The sequence below is a fragment of the Megalobrama amblycephala genome, linkage group LG3, assembly GCF_018812025.1.
Source record: "Megalobrama amblycephala isolate DHTTF-2021 linkage group LG3, ASM1881202v1, whole genome shotgun sequence".
Lineage (NCBI taxonomy): Eukaryota > Metazoa > Chordata > Actinopteri > Cypriniformes > Xenocyprididae > Megalobrama > Megalobrama amblycephala.
In genome coordinates this window covers 48,242,938-48,267,933 of record NC_063046.1, presented here as the reverse complement: position 1 = coordinate 48,267,933, position 24,996 = coordinate 48,242,938, and the positions used below count along the sequence as shown (strand labels likewise).

The following is a 24,996-nucleotide window of genomic DNA, read 5'->3' as shown; positions in this document are numbered from 1 at the left end:
CTTACACGATTAGACATGCTGCATGGCAAACACTTTGTAAAGATCCATTTTGAGGGTTATATTAGCTGTTTGAATTTTTTTATGTTGTTTAAGGCAAGCGCGAGCTCTTGGGGCGTGGAGCACGAGATTTAAAGGGCCACACACCCTGAATTGGCTCATTTCTAATTATGCCCCAAAATAGGCAGTTAAAAAAATGAATTTAAAAAATCTATGGGGTATTTTGAGCTGAAACTTTACAGACAAATTCAGGGGACACCTTAGACTTATATTACATCTTTTAAAAAGACGTTCTAGGGCACCTTTAAAGAGAATTAACAAACCACAGATTCTTGATTTTATTGCATTTTACAAAATGTCCCAACTTTTCTGGAAATGGGGTTGTTCATAAAAAATTAAAACTAATCTTAAAGTTCACTTCAGAATTCAAATTTCATAAAGATATTCATGTCTTTCTTTCTTCAGTCGAAACAAAATTATGGTGTTTGAGGAAAAGGGATTTTTCTCCATATAGTGGAGGGATCAACAGGTTGAAGGTCCAAACTGCAGTCTCAGTGCAGCTTCAAGGGGCTCTACATGATCCCAGCCGAGGAATAAGGGTCTTATCTAGCAAAACAATTGGTCATTTTCTAAAAAAAAAAAAATTAAAAATGTATATACTTTTTAACCATAAATGCTCGTCTTGCACTGCTCTTGAACAAGCAAAGACTAAGTCAAACGGCCTTTACAAAACAAGACAATTTTGAAGTTAGAGGAGAAAATGAGATGGAGTTTTTCACCCTACCGCTGTATTTCCACCTACGTCACACGTGACCTTTCCAACGTGATTACGTAATGTGTGGCGCTTCGCAGAGCTAGTGAAAGATGAGCATTTGTGGTTAAAAAGAAAGAAAATGACTTATTGTTCTTATTTTTTTTTAAAGAAAATGACCTATCGTTTCGCTAGACAAGACCCTTATTTCTCTGCTGGGATCGTGTAGAGCCCTTTGAAGCTGCATTGAAACCGTAACCCGTTGATCCCCAGTGAAGTCCACTATATGGAGAAAAATCCTGGAATGTTTTCCTCAAAAACCATAATTTCTTTTTGACTGAAGAAAGAAAGATATAAACATCTTGGATGACATTATCAGTACATTTTAATTCTGAAGTGAACTAATCCTATAAACTACAATTCAAAATATTGATAATAGTCTATAAGTAATACTAAAAAAGCACTGTTGATATGACACAGACTTTCTGTCCTGTACAGTGCAGAAAGTCATCCGGGTGAGTAAATGATGACAACTGCTTAACAAATGATGATCATTTTCATTTTGGGGTGAACTATCCCTTTAAGAGTATGTGTGTAAACACTGTTATTAGTGACCTAAGGGCATCTTCGTGACCCATGTGATAATTAGACAACGAGATTGGAGCAGCCATAATGACCTGTCAATGCTCTCTTCCACATAAACACACTCACTCTCTCTATTTCATGAATCATTCCTGTTCCAGCTCATTTGAGCTAGGCTGAATAAATTAGCGCATGTTAAGGTAGGTTAATTAATACCATTCTCCCTAAGGTCCAAATCTCTAATGTACACATACCCTTACACACACACATATGCGCCAACACATGGGCATGAAGTTGTCAGAAGCCATCAAATGTGCACTCTGGTGTAAAATAGAACATCAACCGCTCATGACAGATGCACACACAACTATTTTTAACACAAATGCACACACATGAAGACTAGATTAAATGTTCAATGACCCTTAAAATCACTTTTCTCCTTTTTTCCATGTGGACGCTGGTTTGATGGTTTCTCTCGATCTTTCTCCATCTTGCGTGAGTGTGTGAGTGCGTGCCTGTGTGTGTGTGTGTGTGTGTGCCTTTGACCTTGCATTTGAGGACTCATAGACTGGCACAGCCTGTCGATCGATTTGTCGGGCCTGTTGGAGCAATGATAAAGCCTGCAGTGTGTGTGCGCGTGTGTGTGTGTGTCAGTGACACCTACGTTAAGGCTTAACAGTGCACAGAAGAGCTCCGGACTCTGCCTGGTGACCACATACCAGAAAGCTCACACTTGTTTGCCCATTAAGGGGCCAGTGGATGGAGCTTGATTCTTATCACAGAGACACAGTGTCTGTGAGACCTGTAACTGCTAAAATTAGACATTACACCTTCACACATACTTCGCACATGTCATAAAAAGAAACACAAAAATATAACCTCAGGCTCCTGAGTACCAACTATTTATTACCTCACATATTTGAAATGCTGTTCATATCATTATCCGGTTTTAAAAAATATTAATACAATTTGACTGACAACTGACCCCAATCTGACATATAAAGCCATCAACTCACTTCTGTCTTATCCATTTTTTCCCCATCCTTTCTGTCACTCTCTCTCTTTCTTTTTCTTTATGTGAATAAGGGCTCACACGCTTTTTAGCCAATCAAATTCCATGATTTGTCCATGATTTTTCTAGAATTATGTTTTTAAATCATATTATAGAAATTGCTGGGAGAGATTTCCATACATCCGGTACTTGGAATTAATATATTTAGAGAAATTAAGATCATTAAGATTTTTTTTTTTTTTTAAAGAAATTATTACTTTTATTCAGCAAGGATGAATTAAATTGATCAAGATTGACAGTAAAAAAAATTAAAAGATATTTCAAATAAATGAGGTTCTTTTCACCTTTCTATTAATCAAAGTCAAACAAATTTCCACAAAAATATGAAGCAGCTCAACTGATTTCAACACTGAAAATCAGAAATGTTTCTTGAGCAGCAAATCAGCATATTAGAATGATTTCTAAAGGATCATGTGACATTGAAGACTTCACAAGCAAAACAGTAATAAATTACATTTGAAAAATTATTAAACAGTATTACTGTTTTTACTGTATATTTTATCAAATAAATAGTCTTTGTGAGCATAAGAGACTTCTTTATATATATATATATATAAAAAAACTTACTGACCCCAAACTTTTTAACAGTAGTATGTATTCAAAAATTTGAATCTATTTACTTTGTTAGTACACATGGTTTTATTCTGCATGATTCATTGGTACATACCAGGGTCATACTAATGTCCAATTTCATGATCCAATCAATTCCTGCTGGATAAAATTGAGCCCAGTCCTACATTTTTTCCAGCTGAATATCCTTTTTGGAACGATATCAGATTATGGAAGTAAAATGTTGGTTGAAAATGCAGTTTCAGGTTTCGTGATAACAACTATACTTTTCAGTGTACAAATGTGTCAAAAACTCCTGAGATTTGAGTGTGTTTAAACTGGAGATTTAGGAACACTAAACTAAAGTTCCATGACTTTTCCATAAAGATTAGAATCACATTTCCATGACTTTGCCAGATTGGAAAAACTTTTAAAATTCCCTTCCATTTGCAGGTTTTCCGTGACTGTGGGAATGGATTCCAAAAACACACCCACTGGGTGTTTTGGTTCTGAGCATGTCGGGGCATCACTTTCCTTTGTCAAATCTACTTTCTGAAATGTTGATATTGACGGGCTTCCGTTCGCGCTGACCACATTCCCTCCACGCTACCGTGCACCGTTTTAAAAACAACCCCCAGTAACACGACCCAACACGAGATGGCTCCATTTGATAAAGTCACAATCAGCCGAATCCCAGCAGAAGATTGTGACTTCATTGAGAACCCACAAGCCTAAACTAAAAACAAACCAAAATAAACGCAGTGATGAAATACCATCATGCCGAAATACCATGAACACGCAAAGTGTAAGCCTATTACAAACAAAAGATCTTTTCTACAACTAAATGTTGCTGGTTGAAATAATCAAAAGTTTTTGACGTGTCTAAAACACACTTTGATTCAAAACCGCACACGTGCGCTCACTCACCGATGATGAAGTAGTCCTGATTGGTTTTGAATTCATGGCCCCACAGGTTGGGCGAGTACTCCTGAAACTTGATGGTGAAACGCATGTCACTGTTGGGCTTATCGCAGGTGAGGAGCAGGTTTGGGGCTCCGGTCACTTCACACCTGTCTGCCTGGTCCCGTGAAGACACCAGGTACAGTTTATAGTACTCATACTCGGCAGGGGCACGGGGACCGGGCGGCTCAGACGCTGGGCAAATGAGGTCCAGACGATCCCCGATCTGAGGGTACAGGACATAACCCTTATCATCACTAAACCTGCAGGAGGAGGACAGAAGGGAAAGAGAGAATTTAATGTCATGTTATTAGAAACTCATAAATCATAAAAAAATGGCATGGCTAAAAACAAATAAATAACTATATATAGAAAGCGATCAAAGAACGCTCCCTTTACAATCGCTGGAGCTGTCAATCAAATAGCATGAGTTTATCAGTGACTGAGTTCTGGATTCTCGCCAAAACTCTCGTTAGAATCAACGAATCTGTTATTTACTTTGTGTTTGCACTGTTAGTTAGGATGAAAGTATTCGCGATTCATGCACTCAACATGTCTGTGATCGGCAACATGCTCATCACTGCAACCCTTTCATGCCACAATCTCAATATAATGTCATAGATTTAAATGTAAACATCACTTTTCACGATTAGTAAACCTTGAGAACTGTAATGGTAAAAACGCGCTAAAAGTTTTCGAGAGTTCCACGTGTAATCCTTAGCTATTTCCATATGCTAAGATGTCAGCCAATCGCAGCAGTGGGTGTTTACACTTAAGTCTCACAGCAGACACGCCCCTTAAATCAGAGCGTTTAAATCTATGGCCTAATATCAGCGAAGGAAAAATGCCTTTTATTTCTGAATTATGACAATTTTTGATGTAAAAATCATGCTAACATTATAAGTGAGCCCCAACAAACATTATAAAATGCAGTTCATGACCACTTGAACGTCGGTTTATAAAATACATTGCTAGTTCATGTTAGCTCAGGTCTATTAATAATAATACGAACATATACAACTTTAAATTTTGCTAATGTATCAGTAAATGTTGAAATTAACAATTAAAGCAGAACTCAGTAAGATTTGCGAAGCTCCCTCTACAGGTTCCTTCAGTGAATCACACTGTCGTAAATACTCCAAACGCAGCTCTGGACTACAATGACTACAACGCGCACCAGTGCAGTAGTTTTGCAAATACAGTACAAGAAATCTCGACGGAGGTGGGTAATTTTCGAAATTGTCTTATAAAGTGAGGTCGCTATGTGTATATTGAAATACCGTAAAGCATTTGGTCACTCTCGCGTGAACGTGAACATGAGGTGAGATTGTATCGGGTCGGTGCAGCTCAACTTGCAAGTGCTGTATTCTGGCGTAGACGTGCCAGAGGGGGTTTGTGCACGCCTCAAACTCACCACTACAAGTCAATTAACCATCGTAAGGACTTAGAAAACTATTTATGAAGGTAAAAAAAGTTACTTAGTTCTGCTTTAATAAATGCTTTAGGAGATATGTCTCATTACAGAAATAAAACGGCATGCAAACATGTCACAAAATGTACATTTAGTTATAAATACTAAGTGTTTAAAACATGATATACAATAATAATGTTGATATTTTTCGTCTTTGTTTGTGGCAGAGCAAGCCTGCAAAAATCTGTCCATTATAAGTAGGATCAGCAAAGGGGGCACGGATACATCATAGTGTAGGAATGCCTGGTTTGATATGCCGCATGCCTCCAGGACATTGGCTGACAGAACCACACACTTCTCATGGAAACGTCTGTGGGTATGCTGGCTGCCTCGGGAACCGGTTGGCATTTACAGGAGCAGGTGTGGATGCAACCACACTTCACATTCTCACTGTGTTTCTTTATTCAATAAATCACCTTCTCTACAAGTAGAAACCCATCCTCTTCTTTTACACTTCATTCATCTACACTGCTCGTCTCTCTTCCTGTTTATTCAAAGCCCTAATGAAAGTGCTCTCTTCCGCTGTGTAAATCATATGAAGGTGCTGAGACTTCAAGGCTTAAGATGACTGAATTTTCAGGAGTATGATATTCGGTTCTTGTATCTTCAACAAGTGACTCTAATGAGAATGAATAGGCTAGTCTGGATCCAAATCCCACCCCGAGACGCTTGTTTCCAAAGAAAACCGTGTCAGATCAAAGCACAGCAGAGGACGAGTCTAGAGCTTCCAATTTCCAGGAGAATTAGACTGTTGTGCAATCTCAGGGAGTTTCCTTTGAATTCCTTCTATGTAAACAAATGACTAAACGACTTGCAGACGCTAATTACCATTTTATCATCATCTCTAAACAGCCAGCCACACCAACGGCTATTTACATGTAAACTAATTAAGGCAGTTGGGCTTTGGTTTTTTTTTTAATGGGCTTCATGTTTACATGTGAAAAGAAATGCAAAAATATTTTAACGTAATGACGGGTGGATCCCATTTATTATTCACATACATTATCATTGCATGTTAAACCCAGGGCATGTTTATTAAAGCTAGTCACTCTTTCTCTAAAGAAACAAAAGCAGAGTGTGTGAAATCGTGTGTGAGGGGGAAAAGGCTTTTGTGTGTGTGTGTGGCATTCCTATGGGAGAAGAGTTTCCTGTCCTTGTCACACAGGTTAGGAAGGTTATCAGTAGCTCTTACAGTAAAGAGAACAGACACTCAACACACACTTCACGTACTACAATTAGACTGACCGATAGCCACACACACACACACACACATATGACTTTAAAGGAATGTTCTTGGGTTCAAAACAACTTTAGTATTTGTGGCATAGAAAATAATGGACTATTTGTTCCTTGGACTATTTGTCTATTTGTTCTTTTCACTTAACTTGTATTTACAGTAAAAAACAGTACACAGCCAGTCAAAAGTTTGGGTTTTGTAAGATTTTTGTTAATGTTTTTGAAATGCTCACCAAGGCTGCATGTATTTGATCAAAAATACAGTAATATTTGTAAATATTATTACAAATTAAAATAACTGTTTTCTATTTTAATACACTTTAAAATGTAATTTATTCCTGTGATATAAAGCTGAATTTTCAGTATCATTACTTCAGTCTTCAGTGTCACATGATCCTTCAGAAATCATTCAAATATGCTGATTTGCTGCTCAAGAAACATTTCTTATGATTATCAATGTTGAAAACAGTTGAGCTGCTTCATATTTTTGTGGAAACCGTGATGCATTTTTTAAGGATTCTTCTGATCAAGTCAAAAGAACAGGATTTATTTGAAATCAAAGTCTTTTGCAACATAAATGTCTTTTTAATAAATTCAGTGCGGCTTTACTGAATATAAATATTAATTTCTTTCAAAAAAAAAAAAAAAAAACCTTACTGACACTAAACATTTTAAAAACAGAAATTTGAGTGTTTTGTTTTATTAAAGCACTTCAGTAAAAATTGACTAAATGCATTTTCTATGCAGATGAACTCCTGGTTATGCATTAGCAATGTAAATCTTGTGTTTCCTTTCAGTGTGTTGTAAATAGCCTTTTAAATAGCCTTTTATGGTGCATTTAATTCACGTTGGAATGATCATATTTACTAGTTGGCATCAATACAAAATCGATACAAGTGGGAAACTCAGGACTTTCTTTAAAGCTCAGACTTTTAGAGCTGTCATGATGTGTCATTTCAAGAATCGCAACATGAGAGATTATTTTGAGAGTATTTGACTATTTAAGCGCAATAAGCAGCGAAAAAGAACTCAATTTAGTACTGAGAGGCAGCTTTATGTGCGCGCACTTTGAGTGCGAGCATAAAATCTGCGGGAATGAGTAAAATTACACGCAATACGATGAACAATATTCATCCAAAGCAAATGAAACAAGTGAGTGAGTGGAGGCGGGTTTGTGTGTCAACTCACTGTCGAAAAGATGAGAGAGCGAGAAAGTGCAGCTACATCGTGTATCTATTCTGCGGAAAATGAGTATTTCGGATATTCAGATATTTCGGTATTGATATGTATAGAAAAATCAATATTTTTGACAACACTACATTGTACTTAGTTTATTATTGTAGATGCCTTTCTAAAAGACTACAATTGAAAAATGTATATATTAAATATAAAATTCAATCCAATTAAAGCATAAATTTCACACATAATGTGCCTCCTTTGCTTTTCATTGGGTTGCATTAACGCTAAAAAGCTTCCTGGTTTTGACAAAAGGTAAAAATTTTGTTCTGAAATTACTTGAACATAAATCATGTGGTAATGCAATTACGATTTCCAAACTTGTAAGTAGGAACCTTGCAGGAAGACCTGAATGTAGCATTACATCACTCCCCTTTTCACCACTGCATGCCAACACGTCTAAAAGTCTTGTGGCTATACTTTCAAAATGGTGTGTATTTTAATGTTCATTGTGAGTTTTGTTACTGCAACTGCAATTTTGGAAAAAAACAACTAATGGATGAGTTAAACTTTTCTGTGGTAACACACAAATGCTGTCGATTGAGCTTAAGTTAATAACTTTTCTTTGTCCTTTAACGCAAAACAAAACACAGACATGCTGTTGCTAAGGGTTTTTTTTTCAGGTAGACAATACACACACACACACACATACACACACACACCGGAAAAACTGATGAACAAAAGTACCAAAACATCCTGCAGATGCAAACGACATTTTTTGCATAGGTAGATTTTTGTCTGTTGGTTTATCGTAGATAACGTCACAGTAGACTTGATTTGAAGAATAGAAAGAACAGAGACAGACACAGAGAGAGAGAAAGAGAGAGAGTTGTTGCGGATCAGAGGCGAGAATGAAAGGGGTGAATGAAAGATAAAATAGCTTACGAAACAGAGAGGAACAGAGTAAACAGAGACGAACAATGAGGAAGGGAAAAACAGGTGGACACAGAGAGAGAAGAAAGCAAGCAAGCAGAGGATGCAGGAGATAAGGGAGCCGTTCGCTCAGTACTGGCCGTGTTGTTGACATGGTCACGCTGGTCTGCTTTAACCCACTGAACTCTCTACTGAGACCCAGACACAGAAGTAGAAGAATACTGTCTTTTATCACCACATTCACACCTTCTCTCTCTTTCCCTCCCTCTCACGCCTTCCGTGTCAGCATGACAGAACACCATTTAGTCAAACTTACACTCACTGCTACCAAACACACAAGTGCACACTGCAAAAAAGCTAGATCGCTCACATTATAATCAGAGAAGAGGCCACATGTTAGTGTTTTTACCTTGTTTGAGTGGTATTGTTAGAGACAATTCAAAGCGAATTGCCTAAAACTCCACTAACTCTCTTGCAAGCCATGGTAAATTGTTTATTCTTCTTATTAGTAATAATAATCAGAAGAATATGGCTCATTAACTCAAATGTACACTGTAAAATCGAACAGTGAAATTAATTAAAATGATTCATTTCACTCAAATATTACTAGAAGTTTATCATACTTAATAGAAAAAATTACATGAACTCAAAATCTGATTATACTAAGCTGATTATATTAAGGGGTTACCATCGTGGTAAAGAGTAAGAGCCTTTGGTTACATCAAGGATGGTCTGCAAAACTTTAAGACTTAAGGCCTGTTCACACCAAGAGCAATAACTATAATGATAACAATATTAGCGTCCGCACCAGCAGATGATACCTGTCTGTTTATTCTAAGCGTGTTGCAGTTTTGATGTCTGCCAAATGCTTGAGCTCTTTAAAGCAGGATGGATTCTGATTGCCTGTCAACGCTTTTAACTTTCATCAGCTGGAAAAAAAAAAAAAAAAATCACTCTTGAAGTGGTTCCAATGATATTGTTTCTCTGTGCCGTTATCATTGTAGTTGTAGTGTGGAGTGTGCTTTTTTTATATTTAGAATGATTTTTAGAACTCTATCTTATCATTATCATAGTTATGAACGGGCCTTTAAGTGGGTGGGTGGGTGTCAGTGACACTTTTGATGGAGGAGATGCAACCGGGACTTGGACCCATCATCGCTGCTTGCAGCTATATTTATTTTATTTTTTTCCCCCCAACTTCTCAGGCATTTTTGGGGCCCTTAATGTGCTCAAAAACGCTTGAACATTTGCACACATGTCAGAATCCGCAGCCATTAGGGCTGGGCTGAAGCTGGTACCCAGGCGTTGCAAGGGGCTCGACAGTGCCACCTTGAATGGGATCCAAAACTTGGTCCATATATTAAACACGCTTGCATATATTAGCATGAAACTTGGTACACATCTAGACCTAATTGGGCTGAAATTAATCTTAACTTAATCTTTGAATTTGTTAACTTAAAAAATTGATGTAACTGTTAAACACAAATGTTTTGAGTTAGGCCAACTTATTAGGGTTTCTGCTTATGCTTGCCGAAGCTAGACCCATTAATATAAGTTGCGTCACAAATAATGAACTACACATTTTAGAAAGGAAATGTTATCTTAAGTAGAACACCTAAAAAAAAAAATTAATATATGTTAACATCCACCGTGTTTCAGAAGAAAATATGTTGTTTCAAACACACCTGATGCGTTGCCGGCAACTTTAGCACTACATTTCTCCATCCTTGCACTATGCATGCTACAAATGATCAAGAAATTGTGCAAGTTCATCTAAAGTAAACTGATCACAGGTGTGCGTACATTGGTTATTTCACATCGGAGAGCATCTACAAGCGCTATTTTTTTATAAACTGGAGTTTAATAACGAACGTATAAAAAGATAATCATAAAAAGATCACAAATGATTCTATGGAGAATCTTGTTGAAGTTAAAGTCGCAATTTAACAGGTGTAGTGACAGATAGTTTCTTCTGTATTGTGAAACACATTCAGTGTGTAACAGATTATAGCAAAAAAACAAAAAAAACAAAGTAGGGCAAGACTTTGCAGATCTGACTTCGAGGTTTCTGTTGATTGTAAGAAAGGGACAGGTTAATGCAGACAAAATTATTGGGGAGTACGGCATCCGTCACCAGAAAGAAGTCTGTCATTTCACAGGAATGTCGTATTATGACATTTTGATTAAAAATTATAAGCTCAAAAAAAAGAAAAAGAAAAAAGAAACATGCATGGATGAATTGTTCACAATAAGATCAATAAGAAGCATTTAGAAAATTACAATTTCCTTTTAATGCCGTCTTTAAAGTCAGCTAGCTACCTGAATAATAATAATAATATTAACTTTTTGCAATGCATTGACAAGTCATTTATGTCTTTGTTTGCATACTGGCTCAAAGTATGTGTCTAGCTTAGTGGTATTATTCTAGAATAGTTGCATATAGACAGCTTTGTTTATTATAATGGAAACATTGTAGATTTGTAAAAAAAAATAAAAATAAGTAAATAAACTGAAATAAAGAGTCCAACACAACAAACCTTGTGAAAAAACTCTCCTTTCAAACGCATGTGTGTGCGCCAGACCCAGTCGCACAGCCTGTGTAATTACATATGTTTCAGCACTGGACCGCATTAGCCTTTGTGATTGAACAACTGTCAGCCGGCAATGTCTAATGAGCAAACTCAGGGTTAAGCAAGCACTCGGCAGATAATTAGAGAACGTTTGCAGAACCTCGCCAAAGAATTTCTGACCCGTGTGTCAAGCTTGAAGGAAAAAAAAACTTGAAGGAAAAGGGACACGTATAAAAATGTAGCCACAAAGTCAAGTTAGAATGTGGAATTGAAGCAGGATGAAAACACCAGTCTTATACGCACTGAAAGACTTTCACGGAGGAGCTGTGTGAGCGTTTGTGTTCGCAAAGCTCAACAAAAGCTAACCGCACACACGGGCAGGCCTTCAAAGCGCAGATTAAAGTGAAATTATATCGACATCTCTGTTTACTCTAAATATAAACATGATAATACACTCCTCCAACCATTCCTTCTCATCCCAAACACTCATCATTCCTGTTTTGCTCTCTCTCCCACCCTCCCTCGGTTTCTCTCCCTTTCTCTCCCGCTCTGGAACAAAGGTGGCATTCATGGTCACACATTGAAACAAGGAGTGGGGGGGATGGAGGGGGGTTAGAGGTGACAGGAGTGTGTGTGCGCCGGGCTCGTTTATGAGGGCAGAAACATCATTTTGTCAAACTTCACCGACGCCCTTCCCTGACCCTGACAGCTCTTGAAAAGAGCCGAGTGTTAGTTTCACCCCGTCCCGCCCCCGACAGCACTGACCCTCAAGTCTCAAACCCTCCACCCAAACCCACCTTCCCTTGTCCATAAACCCCTCCACCGTCCTCTTGTTCGTCAGTCTTGCATTACAAAGATTCCACACGAGAAACTCGAGCTGTGTCCAAAAACAAGCTCGGGGCACAGGTGCAGTGAGGTGGACCTTTGTGTGTGTGTGTGTGTGTGTGTGTGCAAAAAAAAGGAATTTCAGAGATGGCCGAGAATCTTTCACATGATAAATGCAGGGGTTTCAACACACCCTAGATGAGGACATTAGCCACAGATTTGGCGTGAATATGTACTGTGTCTACAAGTACATTAATAACACATATCGCAAAGAAAATCAGTGATAAAAGAAACTCGATTTTTAAAGAAAAGAAAATGAGTGGAGGTTGCCAAAATGTTGCTGTGCAGTTGCTAAAGTGTTTTGGGTGGTTTTATCATGTTGCTATGCGGTTATTAGGGAGTTCTAGATGTTTTTTATTAGCCCAAGACCCCAAGTCAAAAGAGGCCAATCCTCAATTCTATATGACATCTCATGATAAGTCTATGAGATTCTATGGGATTATGGGATTTGCTCATCCTCCAAGTGAAAAGCTTGATAGATGCATGCATACATACATAAAAACATAAAAAAGCAATATGAGATGTTTCTCATTGCATGTTTTATTTTCTACCAGGCGTAAATCTACAATAATAAAATTAAATTAAATAAAAAAATTCAATTAAATAAAAAGCACTCTCCTCACCAACATTGAACAAATGGCACAGAATGAGTTAGTGCTGAGCTTTAATGCTTATGGTTAAAGATTTGCTTCAATCTCTAATCCTAAGTATGAGCAATAGCATGCCTCCTTTAGCAAACACCACTACAAATGTTCTCCTGCAGGCTCAACAACTTCTATCCCACCAGCCAAAAAAAGCTTTCCAGATTCAAGAATTAGATCTAAGTAGGTGATTACATGTGATAACAAGCTATCGAGCTAACACCAGCTGAAATCCTTCAGTTCGAATCACCTTGATATGCAGTGAGAATGACTTTTGACTTCTGCAATTTCCACTTCATTTTCAGCTTCTATTCCACCTCACTAAGCTGATTTTACCTCCAAGCGTGCATTGATCTCATCAGGAGCAGTGCCATGGAGGGGCTGGAGTCACGGCTGGTGTCCAGCAGACCAGCGGTGGGCCGGAGATATCAGCCCTCTCAGAGGAAGAGTAAATCTCCCATCTCGCTTTCTCTATTTTCTCTTCATGGCTATATCGTCAGCTTCCAGGGCCCGATTAAACCCTGTCCTGGGTCTCCAGTGACCAGACTAAACAACACCTACCGGTTAGACACATGAGCCCTTATCACACCGCCAAGAGTCCAGCAAAACAGAGAGAGGAAAAGTGAGTGAGTGAGAAAGAATCTAGCTATTAAAAATAACAATGTATTATAAACTTTAAAACTTGGACTGGACTGATATACAGACAGATGGATAAAATGATAAAAAAAGAAAATGACAGACAGACGATAGATAGATAGATAGATAGATAGATAGATAGATAGATAGATAGATAGATAGATAGATAGATAGATAGATAGATAGATAGATAGATAGATGAACGATTGATGGATGGATGGATGGATGGATGGATGGATGGATGAATGATGGATAGACAGAAAGAACGACAGACAGACAGACAGATAGATAGATAGATAGATAGACAGAAAGAACGACAGACAGACAGACGATAGATAGATAGATAGATAGATAGATAGATAGATAGATAGATAGATAGATAGATAGATAGATAGATAGATAGATAGATAGATAGATAGATAGATAGATAGATAGATAGATAGAACTATGGATGATAAAAAATGAATGATCACTCAAAAAAATGAACTTTCACTGTTGTTAGTTTCACTCAAACCACACTTGTTATTTGAGTTGAGTTACTTGAGTATTTTTTGAGTGCATTTTGTAGAAAAAATAGTTCATTTAATAAGGTAAATTAAGTCAATAAATGTGTTCACCTTATGTAATAAACATAACATTATTAAGTAAACTGCACATATAAATATTATGTAACAGTGACATTCAAATGATTTGTGTTTACTCAAAGAAATATTGTCAGCTTTACTTGAATTTCTTTTGTTCATACAACTGAATTTTTATTTGTACAAATTACTCAATGTAGTTGCGTGGAACCACTTGACACTTCTTTTTTAAGTAAATCCAACAATTCATTTTTTTGAGTGATGGATAGATGGATAGATGGAAAGAATGGGCGATGGATGGATGGATGGATGGATGGAAAGAATTAATGATGATAGATAGAAAGAATGAACAATAGATTGATGGATGGATGAATGAATGGATGGATGGATAGATGGAAAGAATGGGCGATGGATGGATGGATGGATGGATGGATGGATGGATGGATGGATGGATGGATGGAAAGAATGAATGATGATAGATAGAAAGAACGAACAATAGATTGATGGATGGATGAATGAATGGATGGATGGATGGATAGATGGAAAGAATGGGCGATGGATGGATGGATGGATGGATGGATGGATGGATGGATGGATGGATGGATGGAAAGAATGAATGATGATAGATAGAAAGAACGAACAATAGATTGATGGATGGATGGATGGATGGATGGACAGAAAGAAGGATGGATGGATGGATGGATGGATGAACAATAGATAGAGAGAGAGAGAGAGAGAGAACAAGCCTAAAATTACATGCAATGAAATGCAGACCTTTTATTTACACCGTCTTCACCTGCATTTTCTGATCAATTATACAGTGAGCAAAACTAAATCTGCTCCCAAGGCCCCCCAAGCATTCGGTAGTCCGAAGTTTGCCTAAATATTTCAGACCAAAACAGAACCTTTGCGACATTGAGGATGTTTATTTAGATCAACTGTCACAGAGCAGCCACGGTCCCATCAGAACACACAAATATTTAACCATCTTTCTTTCTATTCAAATGAACTATGTGCAAACACCACACACAACATAAAAAAGATTACAAAAGTACACACAGAGACTAAAAATGAGGTCGTATTACGTCGATTATCATCTAACATCCACAGACAATTACGTCGTGCAAAATATTCTGTGATTGTTTAGCTACAGATATTTAATGACAGCTAAAGGGCAGTATGTAAATATGGCGCAGTACACCGTGATGTTGGTACAACGTAACATAATTGACTGACAATGAGCAGATCACATGTGGCTAATTATCACATGACCTCGGCAGACAAACTCTGAAAATGATGGAAATGAGGACAACGAAAACAGGTGAAAGATAAAAGGGGAGGAGAGGAGGGTGAAGGAAAGAGAAGGAGAGAGCGAGAGGCTGCTGTGAAGAAAGAGAGAGCTGGAGGCACTGCTGGAATGTTTGTGGTGAGAGGAACAGCGGGCGTAATGGCTTCCATATGGCCACTCCTGGCGGGAGAGAGAAAGCGAGGAGAATTACAGAGGGAAACAAAAGAAAAGGATCGAAAATTAAGTTAACATTACGGAAAAAGAGGCTTTATGGAGGGGAAAACTGGAAGAAGATGCAAATGGAAGACATGAAGTTTACTGCCAAAAAATGTTTTTGTTTTACTTTTTCCACTAAAATCATCTAAACATCCTCATGACAAGATCAATTTACCACAGACGCAAAACCACATCAAATATTTAAGACTTGTGTTCAGATAATGTTTTAATGTCACAAACAGGGTTATGATTGTTAACTAAAACCATAAAAAAAACTGAAATAAATAAAACTATTTTTTAAAAACCATTTTTAAAAAAAAAAATTAATTTTCATTTAGCTTAAGTTGAAGTAGGCTACTAAAATACTTAAAATACATTTTAAAAAGTGACAAAAACACAACCAAATTACTAAAAATGTAAAATTAAAATAAAATATAAAATGTTGCAATATAACGGAAGTAGCATCAGATCTTTTCTTCCGTTTTGTGACGTACATCCGTGTAATGGATTATTAATGGAAAATGTGGGGCAGGAACTTGGTTCTATTCACTGGCTGTTGAACAGACCTTTCACTGGAAGGATGAGTTATGACATTTTGAAGAAATATTACAAGGGGGAAAAAAAAAGGTAAAAATGGAAAAAATAATAAATAACATGCATCAATGAATCTTTCACAATAAGATCAAAAAGATGCATTTAAAAAATGGATAGGGTGAAATGGCCAGAATGGATGGGACATCATAACAATTAATAATATTGAATATTATGGAGTATGGGGTGGGACTAATTATGTGAACAGAGGTTTGAATATTTTTTTGTAATTCTGTTTGGTGCCATTAGCAGTGCAGAAGCTATGAACGTTACTTTAAAGTGCCCGTTATGCTTTTTCAATTATTATATTACCTTTAATGAAGTGTGTAACACCGTGACCTAACTATATGCGATGCGATAAGATTCCAGCGACAAGCAATTTGACTGTCCACACTAGACGCGACGCGACAATGAGAATTGATAAAATCAATCAAAAACCACAGCCAATCACAAGACAGTGTGGGCGGGCTCTCTCGGCAAGAGCACTGCAGACACAATAAAATTCATAAATATTAGGCTATACCATTTAAACATTATTTAAAGTACATATGGAGTGACTGAACCAACTGAACTTGTTTGTTCGCATTGAGTTGACAGTTTGAACGTTCTTTATTTTCAAGATCTGCAGTGAATTAGCTAGTGTTGTTTTCATTACAGCTAAAAAGCTGAGAATGCAGAATGATATTCAAACTCACATTAGACACTTTTAACATTAAATAAAGCACATAAACGGTACCTGATATTATCATTGCCATACTTTGTGTTGCTGTTCCAGCCGCGACGTCGCGGAGAAATAGAAACCGTTTCTAAAATAGAATCGTCGTGTGGCAAAAACTCTGATTAACATGGAAAAGATACCTTTTATCGCATGTTGTGGCGTCGCGTCGCGTGTAGTTAGGACACGGTGTAATATAGCTGTTTGTGAATATAAAAGGTCTGCTAAGGTTTAAAGACCAATGTGCAAGACAAATAGAGTTTGTCTTTTAAAAGAAAGAATTGATTCTGAACTGCCAAAACGATTCGTCAGTAATTCCAGTCTCACTTCCTGTTATAAACCAATGAAACAATGTATTCAATTTGTATAATGCCTGCCTACGGTCTTCATTGGCTGCCTGCGAACAACTTCTACTTTGACCGTCAAACACTGTAGTTGTAGCTGAGGCCTGGAAGAATTTGGTTTCTGTTGTCAACTCGACATGTTGAAAAGACAGCGCTGTGAATCCATTTTGCTGCACTTCAAAATGATGAGGACTCGCGCTGGAATTGATACAGAAAAACAGACGCCATTGTAACTGTTTGTATCACAGCGTATCAATCGCTGAGGAAGACCCCAAGCTGAAATTCAGATATGTTAATGGACGTTTCGTTTCCGACACGTTGTAAGCGGTAGACCAATCACAACAGACAGCCATCTGACCAATCAGAGCAGAGTAGCTCTCAGAAAGGAGGGGTTTAGAAAGACTGAATCTTCGAATGAAGCGTTTTCAGACTCTCTGAGAAAAGAGGTGATGTCCAATGTATATTATGAGAAAATTACAGTGTTTTTTTTTTTTTAATCTATTGTAGAAGACCTCCAAAACCACATAGGAGTTAAAATAGCATAATAGGGGCACTTTAACAATAAAACCTTTACCTTAACACATATTTGTTTAGTGTACACTATTTCAGTCGGTAGAGAAAAAAATATGACTTTACCTTGTCCTAAAGATGTTTTTACTGGAAAGCAAAACAAAATACCTGGTGTGTCTGTATAAGCACAAAGCAGGTGAACAGAGAATATGTGTGTGTGAAGGTAAGTCTGTCCTTGTCACCGTTACTGTCATGCCCTTTCCTGACAGGAGGCGGTCTACATCGCTCCAGCGACAGTGTCATATCCCTCCACGGTGTACGCTTTCTAACCAGACAGCGTAGAAGCTGGATTGCCTCGTGTTTCTTATTTAAACATCCCTTGTTTTCAACACTGTGATCATTTCCACACCCTCTGAAAGCAGTCTGGAAAGTTTAGCATTAATCACATGTGAAATAAATGCTAATGAACGGCCATCACCCTCCTTCTCGCCAAAAAACGAAATCAAAATCCATCAAGACTGACAGAGAGAGAGAAAAGAGAGAACATATGCTTTCCTTCTCTCACTGTCTGTATTTCATATCCTCAGATCAGGCCTGTATATTTATGCAGCCGTATGTTCTCAAAGCCCCCCGTTCAGAGAGATTAACATATGTGTGAGTCTGTATGTGCACATGAATATGATTCACAGCATAATGAATCATAATGCCGTTTAAAAGAGGTGAGCGGATCAGAAGAACACACACACACACACACACACACACACACACACACACACACACACACATGAAGTAGGTGTGGATAAGTGTGTGGTTTTTTTTTTTTTTTTTTAAAGAGTAAAATGAGTCTTTCAGTCCAGCTGGTGGGTGACCACAGGTCTCTGTGTCAATGCCTGTGTTATTCTGTGTGAAATTAGTATGTGTTACTCTTAAATGTGTGCATATGAATGAAGTCTGTGTGTGTATTAGTGTGTGGACTCCTTCCTCGAGGGAGACGACACCAGGTTAAACTCACTCTCTCAAACTTAACGGTCTGATTAGATCGAGTCACCAGGGGTCAGAGGTAGACAGAGGGGCCACATACTGAGGGGCCCCGTGGAGACCTGGGTCAGACAGCACTGCCCCACTGTCCACCTCACAGAGTCCAGAGCATCCATAAGGCCTATAAACACCCCAACATGGGTCTCAGATGTCTTTGGGGCCCCAGGAAACTGTTACTCAAGGGTTCACCTGACTCCGTGTGTATGCAGAGATTATGAGCTACTGCATACAATTCCTAAAAGGAATAAACTGGACCGCTGAATACGAGAAACAGATTTGCAGTCCTGAGGGTCCTAAAAGACGAGGAACACATAAAACAATGTGCTATCAGCTTTCAACATCTATGCGCTTGAAATTAAAGGTTCCAGATAGAAAAAAGTAAGCAAACTCAAGTTTCACATCTAGCTCCACTCTGGTATGAAATCTCCAGTTTTTTCCAAATCAAAATTAATTTTTGATTAATAACATCTACTCAAGTCTCAAAGTTCATTGGCTGCTCCCATGTATGAACTACATCCAAATGGATATGAAAAATAGTTTGGAAAATGATAAGGAAAAGCAATTTGTAAATGCTTAAAAGACATTTAAATGTTTTGTATTTAAAAGCACTAAAATCAATCATATTCTTTAGGAGTATTTTGTTTGGTTTGAGATAAAATATCTAAAAATCCTTTGAAACCAGAGACATTTACTTGAAAAGCAATGCTGCATAAGATGTTAAGACTTGTTCAGCATGAGCAGATATGTTCAGTTGTTTAAAGTATAAACAAATTAAAACACAAATGGGAAAAAACGTCAAGATACACTTATAAACAAGTCTTAATGTTTTATGCACTGCTGCTTATGTTAATTAATCCTGTTTTAAGGATTTTTATAGGCTATTTTTACAGTAAGTCAATTTTTAAGCATGATTTAGATGTGATTTATTTATCAATTTATAAATGTATCAAATTAATTAAAAAAAATACATTTATTTAATTTATTTATTCTAAAATGCATACTTCACTTATTTAAAAGTGGCACACCTAGTCCTGAATTTTTTCATGTTGACTTTAATTTACACAAAAAATATATGTCGATCTGAAAAACCTGTAATGTAACAACACTTCAAAGACACTCAAAGGGTACTCAAAGACAATTTACAAGAGATAAAAATAACAAAAACAATTTAATAATTATTCATCTTAAAAGATCAGCTAGCTTAAGAAGCAAAAAAAGATACAAAAAAGTAGTGAAGAACCAATTACTTGAGCGTATTACTCAAAACGTTATGCCATCAAACCATTATAGTAATGAAACGCCTGCTTGACCATTAAACGCTCTTAGAAAAAGAGGTTCTTTATAGACCTCTAGACTTCTTGACTTTATGCCAAAAAGGTTCTATAAGGAGAAATGCCTTAAATGACTGCATAAAACTTTCATATTTAACTGTTTTTTTCCTTTTTCCTAAAAAGTTTATAAGCTGATTAATTCATAAAATTTAATTAAAATTAAAACTAAATTAAAACTAAATTATTAATTAAAATGAAATCCATAAAATGACCCCATGATGGGAACCCCTCCTAAAAGGTTCTATAAAGGGCTTTCACATTAGGCAGTTATAGGAACTTAGAAACTAGACATCAGGGCGGTTCCCCGAGAAAAAAATTTTCCTATAGGGCCATTTTCCTGGTTGCATTCGCAGCGCCAGTAGGAACTCTGAAGTGACATAAGCCTGCCAAGTGCGAAGTCACTATGTGGGCATTCAAAAACGTAAACAACTGGAGGACGGCGTGATCATAGCTGTGTTTTTGTTGTGTTGTGGGATTTGTGATTACGGAGATGGAAAGACATAAGTTACGCAATGGAAAAAGCAAATAGGAGAGCTAAGAGACAATTTTCATGTTTTGCTTGGTCCCAAAGTCGCGTTGGATTTCCTTTGCGGTGTAAATTTTTAGGTGCCGATAGCCTCGTGGGCAGCACGCCAACATGTAGCACCGTTGTGCTTCGGGCAAGTTCCCGGCTCATGGACCTTTCCCGACCCAGTCCTTTTCTCTCTCTCTCTCTCTCTCTCTCTCTCTCTCTCTCTCTCTCTCCCACCTCGCTTCCTGTCCACTCTATACTATCCAATCATAATAATGGCAAAAATATAAAATTAAAAAAAAAAAAAAAAAAACTGTACGCGTTTACATGGTTTTTTAAAAATGGCGGGTGCTGTTTCGTATGACGTGTTCGACCAATCAACATACACTTACATCACTAGTAGTTCCTATTGTGATGGGTTAGACCCTACTCTGCAGTGGGAGCTAATTTAGATCCCCCAAAAGGTGCTCCTAGAACTAAATTCGTTCCCAGTTCTTGGGGTGCGAACATGCCAAAAAGTGTGTAGTTCTGCCATTAGTTCTAGGAACTATGAAAATGTTCTTCTGGTGCAAAAGCCCCTTACATGAAGCGCCTGACAGAACCCTTTAAGGTTCTATATATATGAACCTTTTCTTCTAAGAGTGTATGCTGGTTTACTACCTGACGTTATGTGGCATCCTTAAATTTGTGAACTGTACAATCTACCCAAATGTTTTTCTCAGAGTGCCTCAACATACAAAAAAACAGTTTCTTTAGGGTGCTGAATGTGTGGAAGTCTCTGAATTGTGGCCTAACAGGGCCGTGTGGTGTGCGGGGCGAATCAGGGCCAGTGTGGAGTGATGACAGGCTGCTATTCCACACCCTGAGGCCTAGCGCTCCACTCCACACCGAAAACAGCCCGACGCCTTCACAAATCAACCATCCCAGCATCTGAAAGTCATTCCACTCTCTCACTCTTCCTTCTACACACTTTCATTTTGCATTTTTTCCCTCTGACTTACTCCCTTTATCTCTTCCATTTATTCTCTCTCCGGTGGGTCTAGTGCGGTCAGGCCAGGGTCCCAGCAGGACCCGAGGTTGAGGAACCCTGTGGTAAAATCAACAGCTAGAGACCCGAGAGAAAGACGGCGCGAGAGAGAGAGGTGTCAGCAGACAGATGAGACTGACTACTGCTTCAAACACCTCTGCTTCCAATCCTGTCAAGATGTGCGTCATGCCAGTTTCTGCCGCGAGTGTGTGTGTGTGTGTGCACTGTACCACAAGAATCTCATCTCCTCCACAGTGCCGAAGGGCATCTTTTTAGCACACAGAAACTTTCATCTCAAACTCTTACAGGGTCACGGGGTCTTTATGACATTCTTCTCTCTCCCCCCCAGCCAATTAGAAACAGCCTCTCAAACGGTGTTCTCAAGAGCACTTCCTGTCGGGGGGCAAGATTGACAGCTGAAGCTATGATTGACAGGCCTCTGGCGAGAGAGGCTTTGGAGCTGCGCATTGGTCCACAGGAAAGTTTTCTGCCGGCAACCCTTTTATTTGCATGGATAAATAAAGAGAGCGAATGAATTTTGGAAGTGAAGTACGAGTGTCCCAGCAGGGTAGAGGCACGTTTTCGAGAACATGGCGACGTGTAGAGTCCCGCGAGAGGAAAACCACGACAAACGCTCTATTCACACACACGCACACACACTCGCATAGAAGAAAAACAACAACTCAAATCCGTAACATCTTCACTGTTACAAACAGAATGCGATCCATATGCACACTCATTCTGAAAAGATGCAGCAAATCCCTAATGATTATGATAATTAAATATGAAAGGGTTTAAAAATACCACATTTCTCTCCTTAGTATCGTGGAATTCTGAAGAGACCATTCACAAAAACAGTGAACATGAAAACGCTGGGAAAAAAGGAAAACAGAAACTCCCTATTCACTTTTTCCTGACTCCCTTTCTCTCTCTCGACCGTTCCCGCCCCTCTGTCTCCCGAGAGAAAGAGAGAGGGAGAAAAAATGGTTGATCATTATTCCTATCAAAGTCTTGGAAAAAGAAACTTCACACCAACTTGCTGACTAGGTTAACAGGTTGAGTGAAAGAGAGAGTCAGAAAGGGTGTGACGAACAAGAAAATGTGTTAGATGTTAAAATTCACTTGTCAAAAAATCCTTTACAGGATTACTATCATAATTTAGATCCAATCCTAAAAAATCCTAATGGGATCAAATAAGAATCCCTTCAGGATCAAATACAAATTTCTTGGATAAACGGACATTTTGGGGAAAAAAATATTTTTTAATGTTTTTGAAAGAAGATTCTTGTTCACCAAGGCTGCACATGATCAAAATACAGTAAAACAGGAATACAACAAAATATTTGTAGAATTTAAAACTACTGTTTACTACTTTAATATATTTTAAAATGTAATTTATTCCTGCTGATTTGGTGCTCAAAAAACATTTCTTAAAATGCCCCAATTATGCTATTTTAAAGGTTCCTAATTTTGTTTTGGAGTCTCCTACAATAGTTTTACATGCAAAAAAACACTTTAATTTTCTTATAATATACATTGCACATCACCTCATTTCTCAGAGTCTGAAAACGGGAAGATTTGTCTCTCTAAACCCCTCCTTTCCGCAAGCCTATGCTGTTCTGATTGAATCAGACGGTTCAGTCTGTTGTGATTGGTCTACTGCTTACAGAGCGTGTCTGAAACTAAACGCCCATTACCATATCTAAACTTTAGCTACAGAGGCTTCCTCAGCACTCGTAATACAAGCAGTAACGATGGCGTCGGTTTTTCAGTATCAGCTCCAGCGCGAGTCCTCATCATTTTGAAGGGCATGCAAAGTGGATTCGCAGTGCTGAAAACAGCATCTTCTCAACATGTTGACAACACGACCCAAACTCTTCCAAGGCAAAGTAAGAGGATGACTGAGATAAAAAAAAATTTTGTTTGGAAGGTGAAAAAAAGCAAGAGATTACTGAAAATATTAAAGAATAAACAGAAGAATATATATCTGCTCCAGTGGTAAAATCAGACAACAAAAGCAGGAGAGCAGGGGCAGAGAAGAGCGAAGGATGGAGAGACAGAGAGAAAAGATGGACGCAGAGATGCCCTGCTGGGTTAAGCCAGGTGTCTTCAGCAGAATGTCACAAGAGGAGAGAGGGGAAGAGAAAGAGAGGAGAATAATTAGTCAGACCTCCAGCCGAGGAGACTGACAGGTAAAGAAAGAGAGGGAGAGAATGGTGAGGTAAAAGACTAAAAGCGAGACAACTATGGATGGACAGAGAGTCTGAAAGTGAGAGTGCTGGAAAGAAGAAAGGATAAAAGAAGAGAAATGAGGAGGTGAGGGAGGGGCTGGGGAAAGAGAAAGAGCTTGAAAAATGCCCTTTGTCATCATTTTACAAAAGAATCGATGACAAAAGGAGACAGAGAGGGAGAGAAATCACAAAAATGCATGACCCCGGCCCCTTTTGGACAACAATGAGCATTTGTCTATCCATCAGTTCAGCTCAGTGGTGTTTTTGGTGACCTAAACACACCGCAGAGATTCATTGTGACATTATGGTACTTCCTGTCAGCATCTGTCTTTAGAAAGCCAGTCTGAACTCAGTGTGTAAGTACACTGATTAGTAAAAATGCAGTGCTTAATGTGTTATTTCTACACTTTACAAAGTAAAAGAAGTGTAGTTGTTACCTTAAGAAGTACAGGAACTAAGTCATAGTAGAAACCATTTTTAAAGAGGGAGATGTTAAAATACTTCCTGCATTCCCAGTTTTATAGAGACGGCTACATCATTCAAAGGTTTAAAGGGGTGGTTTATCTAAAAAAGATTTGCTCCCCCTTATGTGGTTCCAAACCTTTATGATTTTTTTTCTTTTCCATACTATATGGAAGTCAATGGGATCCATCAACTGTTTGGTTATCGACATTTTTCAAAATATCTTCTTTTGTGTTCAGCAGAAGAAAGAAATTCATACAGGTTTGGAACAACTTGAGGGTCAGTAAATGATGACAGAATTTTTATTTTTGGGTGAACTATCCTTTCAAGGCAAAAGGGGTACTAGGTGTAGCTTATAAAGTGGCTGTGAGTGTATATATGACGTACATATAAAGTATATATGATGATTCCTTTATTTTAAGGTTATCTGATAAAACATTTTTTTTCATCTGATCCTTACGAAATGCTTTCATTGGTATAACCCAACGTAGTTAGGTTTGTTTAGTTATATTAAATACTTTCTTTGACTGAATAAACCCAGCTAATTTAAATTTTAACATGAATCACATATTTACATTAACAGACAAAAACATTTTTACAGTGATGGAAGTGATGTGAAAATTACAGCTTCTTCTGCTTCAAAAGAACACGGCTGTAAAGAATCCTCAAGGTCACAGATGACCAGAATCAGA

General features: G+C 37.9%; 1 protein-coding gene across 1 annotated transcript in view; it reads right to left on the bottom strand.

The window, feature by feature from the left end:
- Window positions 1-24,996, bottom strand: part of efnb3b (ephrin-B3b) — a 100,225-nt gene that overhangs the window by 42,500 nt on the left and 32,729 nt on the right. The window contains exon 2 of the mRNA XM_048185852.1: window positions 3,879-4,174. Coding sequence (XP_048041809.1) covers window positions 3,879-4,174 — 296 coding nt within the window. The remainder of the gene's footprint in view (window positions 1-3,878; window positions 4,175-24,996) is intronic.